At 37.0% G+C, this 8549-nt stretch overlaps 1 protein-coding gene across 1 annotated transcript; it reads left to right on the top strand.

The window, feature by feature from the left end:
- The first annotated feature begins 1395 nt into the window (after window positions 1-1395).
- Window positions 1396-5608, top strand: LOC148918743 (putative leucine-rich repeat receptor-like serine/threonine-protein kinase At3g14840). Its single transcript, XM_089048693.1, has 11 exons — window positions 1396-1455; window positions 1862-1926; window positions 2074-2114; window positions 2333-2706; window positions 2858-3053; window positions 3230-3409; window positions 3663-3781; window positions 3906-4116; window positions 4234-4471; window positions 4637-4787; window positions 5002-5608. Exons 1-11 carry the CDS (start codon window positions 1396-1398, stop codon window positions 5395-5397), a joined length of 2031 nt encoding a protein of 676 aa, XP_088904819.1. The 3' UTR covers window positions 5398-5608.
- Window positions 5609-8549: the final 2941 nt, after the last annotated feature.

Below are 8549 nucleotides of genomic sequence, written 5' to 3'. Positions count from 1 at the left end.
CCCCCAAAAATAGAAAAAGAAAAAAAAAGTCTAATGCATTAATTTGGGCCCAGCCCAAGAACTGAAACAAGTCATACATGGCCTAGAAAAACATAAGAAACCAGAAAAAAGCCCAAAATGCTAATTTTACACACACATATATATAATTTTACATATATATGTTTATATTTATAATTTTTATATTTATATTATTTTAATAGCCGAATGGGTGTCCTACCCATATCCTACTTTTTAGAGATTTTCCGTATCAACGTATCGTATCGCCATACCCGTATCCGTATCGATGTCAAGAATTATTGAATGACTTTGAGGAAGTTGGAGTGGGCCGTATGTTTCTGTATGTACAAGGAGAACATGCCCTAATTTTTAAGTAATCAGCGTAATCACACATCACTTACCTTATTCCTGGAGTGATTTTATTATTATTATTATTATTATTATTACTAAGTTAAATAATGTTTCTCTCTTGGGGAGCATATCTGAAATGCATTTGTTACTGGTTTGTGCAGAGACCTCAGCTTTAACAAGCTAACCGGGGAAATTCCAAGCAGCTTTGTTGCTCTAGCAGAAGCGGAGTATATGTAAGCAATTTGAATAACAAATCTTCACTTTCTTACAAGAAAACTCAAGCAGACATTCTTCAATGGCTTTGTCACACCCCAGCCCTACAAGCTGGTCGTGTTAATCATGCTGACCATTATGGCATTCTAGTAATTCATTGCTTTTGTTTATACCCCCTTTCTAGTAATTTATGCCGTTTTTCCTGTACCAATTATGTTTAGATTCTTAACTGGAAACTTGCTGACTGGACCAGTGCCTACTTGGGCGAGAGAAAACTCGTAAGCTTCTCTTCCAAATTCTAATATTTAGTTACTTAGTAAGGAAATTTATGCTGTCTATTACTGGATAAAGCATAGTGCATGCGTTATGACATGACTTTTCGTACTGGAGCTTGACTTACAATTATACTCATGAAATAGGCATTAATAAACATTTTCGCATGATCATTGATATTAAAATTGTTGATAGCATTCTTAGAATTGTAGCTATTCCTTGTTATGTAAGATTTTGAAGTTTTTGAAGTATCCTAAAATGTTTACTAAGTTTTATGATGCCTAAGCCTTTTCAAGGTTTCCCTCATATCTCCAAATCATTCTTTGCATATACTGGTAGACCAGCCATGCTATATGGGACGAAATTCTAGGCAATTAGAAAACAACATGTTCATAAAATGAGTGTGGCAGAAATGAGAATGTCAAGATGGATGTGTGGGAAAACAAGGAAGGATAGGATTCGACATATTCAACGAAGTTTAGTGGATGCATCAGTTGGAGAGATTGACCTAATCAACATAGAAGGTAATTCCAAGGGAGGAGGGCATCCTGAAATTAAATGATGGCTATGCCCCTACTGGGGGTGGACCGTTATCATCTTGGTATATGTTATGAGATGCGGGTAGCTTGACCAAATTCAGAACATGGAAATTTTAAGCTGAACTTGGCTTAACTTGGACAGTTGTTAGAGCTCAGGCACTTATGAGGCTATGACTATGAATGGTGAAAGTTGCTAACAATTTTCTGCTCATGATTCATGAAGTTTGGTTGTGTGTTTTAATATTGGATTTTCAGAATTAACCATGATATCAAAAACTTCAGTCCAACCATGTTAATACCTACCTCTTGCTCCTCATTTTATTTTCTATTCACGTACTGCATTTGGAAAGGAATTTACGTAATATCCCCTTTTGTGCAGTGATCTTTCATATAACGACTTCCCCATAGGGAACACAAGTTGTAAATCACAAGGCGGCGCGTAAGAATGTCTTTCATTAGCTTGAGTTTACTCTGTTTGTGTCTTGTAGATCAAACTCCAATTTTCAATTTGTGTTAATTTCTACAGGAACTTGTTTTCAAGCTTTTCAAGCTCGTAAGTTACAAATTAATCCCCTGAAAGCATTCATAGATAAATTTACTTGGCATTCCAACTGTGTATTCTTAATTCTTATTTTATAACTTATTTTCATTTATGATGTTATCTTGCTGACTTCTTCTGGATCCTGCATTATCCTATCAGAAAAACTGTTTCATGTTTAGGAAGTGCAAAATGTCCAAAAAGTAAGTTGGGTTTCCACATATTGCTTCAAGATATATTTATTTATCTTTGAATTTTTTTTTTTTGGGGAGCTGGAGGCAGACCCATCATGAACCTGCATGTGCAGTCCTTTTGCTTAAAATGTCGACTAATCCTCTGACGGTTCCTTTGAAATGAAATAGAAGAGATAAAGAAGTAATCTCTCCGTATGGCCACTAATCCCCTTTTGCTTTCGTTGTAGCTTGGTACGAACTCCGCATAAATTGTGGTGGAGAAGCAGTAACTATTAATGGGTCCAAGTTTGATGGTGACACAGATTTTGTTGGACCTTCATCGTTTCACCAGAGCCCAACAAATTGGGCTTTAAGCAGCACTGGTTACTTTCCTGATGATGACCGTCAAGACAACTTAATCCAAAATAATAAATCTATACTCTCCATGGCCAATCCACAACTGTACATGAATGCACGCCTTTCTCCCATCTCTCTAACTTATTACGGGTTTTGTCTGGGAAATGGAACCTACACTGTACACCTCCATTTTGCAGAGACAGGGTTTACAAATGGCAAAACATATAAAAGCCTAGGAAGGCGTATATTTGATGTTTACATTCAGGTAAAGGTCAATAGACGCTGTTTAGTTCCTGGTTAATTCAAATGTTTATGAATTTCTAGTAATAACATGTAAAATAGGTTGCAGTCAAGGCTGAAAAAATATACCACATTACGATCATGAAATGTTATGTAACAAAACTAGGATATTGCAGGGGAGACTAGTGCAGAAGGATTTCAATATTGCGGATGAAGCTGGTGGGATTGGTAAGGCAGTCATAAAGAAATTTAATGCTGCTGTAACTAGTGGTACCTTGGAGATCCGTTTCTATTGGGCTGGGAAAGGGACGACGGGTATCCCTCTTAGAGGAGTTTATGGTCCTCTTATATCAGCTATTTCGGTAGATCCTAGTAAGTTTACACTCTTATATCAGCTATTGCGATTTTCTCATATGTAAATATCCGGCTTTAGGTATTAATATTACAACACAATTAAGAGATCCGGCTTTAGGTAGCTGTTTGAATAATGCACTCTCTTATCTATTACATTCGCATTTACTCTAATAAACCTACACTTCTTCCGGCAGACTTTGTACCCCCAACAGAACCTGTAACATCACCTGTGACATCACCTGCACCTGGTGGAAGTGGCATATCTGTAGGTGCAGTAGTTGGAATTGTGGCTGGAGGAGTCTTCATTATATTACTGATTTTTGGTATTCTTTGGAGGACAGGCCTCCTAGGACAACAAAATACTTTGGAGGATGGTACGTACAGTTTATGCTGTTATTTTTTATGTACTTTTCGTATATATTTAGGCACACTTTGTAAGTTGATATTTATTTAGATATTGAACTTTCTAACGCCTTGATGCTGCCAGAATATATTATACTGTTGAAACCTTTGATGCAAAGTCTGCCTACCTATAGATCCAGTTACTTGTTAAATTCTAGGCCTTGAATCAGTCTCATATAAGAAATTCGGTAGACAATTTCTTATATGAGTTTGCTTCTTACATAGATTTAAAGGGCGTGGACCTGCAAACTGGTAAATTTAGCTTCAGGCAACTCAAAGATGCCACAAACAACTTTGACAAAGCCAATAAGATTGGAGAAGGTGGTTTTGGTCCTGTTTACAAGGTAATCTGTGGAACCATTATTTCTTATTTATTGCATTTGGGCTTACTTGATTAATTGTAAGCATTGTTACTAAAGTTGCTCTGCTTTTTAGTGAAGGGATTTTAACTCTGTTTCTCAAATGCAGGGCCTTCTATCAGATGGCACCGCAATTGCTGTCAAGCAGCTTTCTTCCAAATCAAAGCAAGGGAATCGTGAATTCTTGAATGAGATAGGCATGATTTCTGCTCTGCAACACCCTCATCTTGTCAAGCTTCACGGATGCTGTATTGAAGGAAATCAACTATTGCTTGTCTATGAGTACATGGAAAATAATAGCCTTGCTCGTGCTCTGTTTGGTAAATATTACTCTTGTATGCCTAAACTTCATTTGGTTCATGCAGATGGGTATAAAAGATCTTATACATAAAATTATGTCCCTTATAACTAACTTTGAGTAATTTGACAAATTGAAGGGGCAGAAGAAAGTCAGTTGAAGTTGGATTGGCCAACAAGGCACAAGATCTGTGTTGGTATAGCTAGAGGTTTGGCTTACCTCCACGAGGAATCAAGATTGAAGGTCGTTCATAGAGACATCAAGGCTACTAATGTGCTGCTTGATAAAAATCTTACCCCAAAGATATCTGACTTTGGATTGGCCAAGCTTGATGAAGAGGATAATACACACATTAGCACCCGTATTGCTGGAACTTAGTGAGTCCCTGTGCTATTTTTTTTCTTCCTATACTTTTATTTTGATTTCTTCCACCCCGACGATAAGTTTCAAACTTAACTAGATCTGTACTGTTAAAGAAACTTCGTAGTATTTTAGTATTTCGCTAAGCTAAATATGGGGAAATCATGAGCCATTTTTTGCAGTGGATATATGGCGCCTGAATATGCAATGCGGGGTTATCTGACTGATAAAGCAGATGTTTATAGCTTTGGAATTCTTGTATTGGAAATTGCTAGTGGGAGGAACAACACCACTTACAGAGCAAAGGAAAAAAGCTTTTATCTTCTTGATTGGGTAACATGATTCTACTGCTTCCTTATTTAATCTGATACTGTTGATCTCTATTCTATGTTTGTGGCTGAGGGAAGGTGACTGATACTGCAATAGTTCTAATGATGATCCAAAATCAAGTCTGGCTTCATTTGACATTATCTTTCTCTGACAATATATGTAAGATCAGTGAAATTATTTGTAAAGACAAATTATCTCTGACAATATATGTTTCTAGGCACAACTACTAAAAGGGCAAGGGAAATTGATGGACCTAGTGGATCCAAGGTTGGGCTCAGACTTCAACGAAGAAGAGATGATGCTTACAATCAATGTGGCTCTCCTCTGCTGCAATGTCACTTCAACAGTTAGGCCTACCATGTCTTCAGTTGTTAGCATGCTTGAAGGCAGGGCTGCTGTTCAGGAATTGGTCTCAGATCCAAATGCCTCAACTGATGAGATGGAAGAAATGAGGAAACATTTTGAACCCAGTTTCGGAAGGAAAACTGGTGAGAGCCAGACACAAACCGCGTCAACTGAAGGGCCTTGGACTGGTTCATCTACATCTGCTCATGATCTCTATCCAGTCAATCCTGATTCAACTTACTGGGACAACAGAAATGAGAGAAACTGAGCAAACTGTCTTGACTCTCAAACATTTATGTTCATATATCATCTCTACTCCCTCTCTATATACACACGCATATATATTTTTTGTTTGGCAAGATAGCTGAAAGAATAATATAGATGTTTCTACAGCATGGTAAATTGGTAAATATAAATTATGAATCCCTTGGATCAACTTTGCTACTGCACAGAAGCTGGTATATTATATCTTTTGAGAAGATTGCATTACGATGACATAATTTGCAATACAGGGCAGATGTTTAGAGTCAGGCAAACTGAATAAATTACTTGGAAGCTAAGCTTTGTTACTGTTTCTATTTGAAAGAGAATGGTGGAAATCAGCGTTCTGCTCAATGAGGTTTTGAACTTGTCATGCAATATCAATATGAGTGTTGGAAGGAACGAACTGGCAGATTCGGCTTAGACAGATACAGGAGATAAGAATAAGTCATCTTCCAAATCCAACGACCCCAAGTGGACGGTAGCCCTTTTTTCTGTAACTTCAGAAATCTAAATTCCAAGAGAAAATGCGCATTCAACAACTCAAAGCTGATTTTAAAGATCGAAGTAGATTTTAAAAACCAATTGTCAAAATTTCACAATGCAAAATGCACACCTCTCATAAGAAGAAAATGCAGAGGAAGAAGCTGTCAAATTTTCTCTCAATGTTGTAGCCTCCCTTTTTACCCAAAAAGAAGTCTGCCCTAAATTTCCCCAGCTGGCAGCCAAACATTGGCTTCACAATGAGACAAAGAACATTAGAATAGAAAGTTTACAGCTGACAAAGGCTGGACTCGCGTGAGAATAAAATGAATGATTTTTACCTTCAAGGATCTTAATTCTATTTAAGCCATGACAAGGTTGATCTCGATTTCTGTAATCATTTTGAATGCATATTTAAACTAGCCTAAATTCCTTGAACTTGATTGATTACGTACAAGATTACAAGTTTGTCAAAGAAAGCTAAAAGCATTAGAAGAACGAAAACTAACAATCCGAACGTAGTAGTAGAGGAAATAAAATATAGCTCCCAAAACACATCACAAAAATTGTAAAACAATTGTATGATCGGTGCTACTTCCACAATTACATAGTAGATAAATAGACTGTACTTAATGATTTCTGATACATACAGTAAACAAGTAGTCTCCGGGCACATTAAAATGACCATGTGCTGTGTAAGTGCCTGCATCACCAACCAGGAAAGTTCATTGAGGTTATGTAAAAATTTTGATAAGTCCTTAGACGAAGAAACAAAGAAAGGACAAGTCATCCAATATTGATATTGATAGATCAGAATTGGAATATTAATTTAATGTCGCTGTAAAGACTCAGTCAGCAGCAGCCTTTCATCTTTTTTGGACTGAAGCTTATTTTTCTTCGACCTGGGACCTGAAGCTAACCCTTTAATTCCTATCCCTGTCACAGTGTCACATGGCTCTTTACACAAGTTCATTATGATTTTTACTAATAACACTTTTAGAAATCATCATTTTATAAATTACAATTTAATAAGTACATAAAATAATTCAATAAAAATATAATAAGAAAATTTATACATACATGTAAAACTATAATTGAAATGAAAGTAAAAGTTTCTATTTTTTTTATCGTTGGAAGTAAGAGTTTCTACTTAGAGTCATGTTCCTTTCACTAATACAATTTTGACTGCTCTATTTTTGCTTTATTTTTTATTTGACAGACATGAATTAAATTAAGAACCTGCGGCTCCAGTTGAAAGTCAATAACGTACAGCTTCAATGCATTGACTGGTTGATTGGGAAGTTGGAGTGTCCATCCAGAAGTTGTAAATAATGGAAAAGCTTAAATGCTACATTGCCTCTTGAAACATTTGTCAATTTTCACTTAATCCCTAGAAGTTAAAGTGACCCACTTCGCCCCTTTGACCAAGGTTTGATGTTCCACAGTGTCCCCTACCGTCAATTCCATCCAAAAATCTGTTAAGTTTGATGATGTGGTAGGGGTGTTGTAGTAATTTTGTGTACCTAAGTTTTTTATTCATAAATTTGAGTGGGTAATGTGGCAAAGTGGAGCCCACCTCCATCATGGATAAAAAATTAATAAAAAAGTAATTACTTTAAAAAATCAAAATACAAACATAAAATTTAAAACTTTAAAAAATTGATCTCTCTCTCTCTCTCTCTCTCTCTCATATCTTAAACTAACCTTCCTGATACACAGTGATCTGACCAACACCAGAACCCCAAGAACCATTTTCCCAAAATAGTTTACAAGATTGCAAGCTGAGAGAATATCAACCTTTTGTCGTCCTTGTAGAACAAATCATGTTGTTCCAGTACAGAGTTCTAGCCAACAACTCAAACATTAAGCAGCACAATGCTTAAGATTGCATAATATTGCTACATGTTTACCTTTTTCATTTCGCTTGATCATATGACCTTCTAAATGAAGGCAAGCTTAGTTGCCATAGAAATATAAACATTTCTTCAGCTATTGAAACAATCCACAAACACCCAAGAGGCTTTGGCCATAAAGAAAAACAGCAAAGGAAAACATTTGATAAGGTTTGATGAATTGTTATGATCCGAAACCTCTCACACTCAGACAAGTTTTTGTACCAATTTCTTGATACTTCAAGAAGCAGCTAGGCTGGATTATCCTGTCAAAGAAAAACTGTAGCAAACACTTTTCAATATATACATGAATGTACCAAAGAGGGGCTGCTTGCTATTTTTCTGGGAATAACAAAAATGTTGTTTCCAAAATAATTATATTCTTCTAGATGGAGATAATTGGCAGCCCAACTCTCTCTCTCTCTCTCTCTCTCTCTCTCTCTCTCTCTCTCTCTCTCTCTCTCTTCGTTGTTTTGGGATGGGAGGCATGAAACTTAAAAGCTGATTAATGGGTATGGGGATTGGCGTTCTGTGGGAGTGGGGTAGAAAACAGAGGGAGGGTTGTTGTTTGATTTTTGCAGAGGGGTGGGTTTTGGGTTCCGCCAGGAGAGTGGTTTACAGAGGCGATGGGTTTTGGGTTCTCTGCAGGAGGGGTGGGTTGCGAGGTTGGGGGTGGTGGAGGAATAGGTTACTGGTTACTGCGCAGGAGGGATGGGTTGGGTGGGGTGATGGCTTTCCAAGTTCTGCATAGGGAGAAAGGTGGGTTGCGGGTTGGGGAGCTTTG

This window comes from Prunus mume, linkage group LG3, assembly GCF_029339155.1.
Source record: "Prunus mume cultivar Tortuosa linkage group LG3, ASM2933915v1, whole genome shotgun sequence".
Classification (NCBI taxonomy): Eukaryota; Viridiplantae; Streptophyta; class Magnoliopsida; order Rosales; family Rosaceae; genus Prunus; species Prunus mume.
This window is presented reverse-complemented; position numbering and strand designations above follow the sequence as displayed.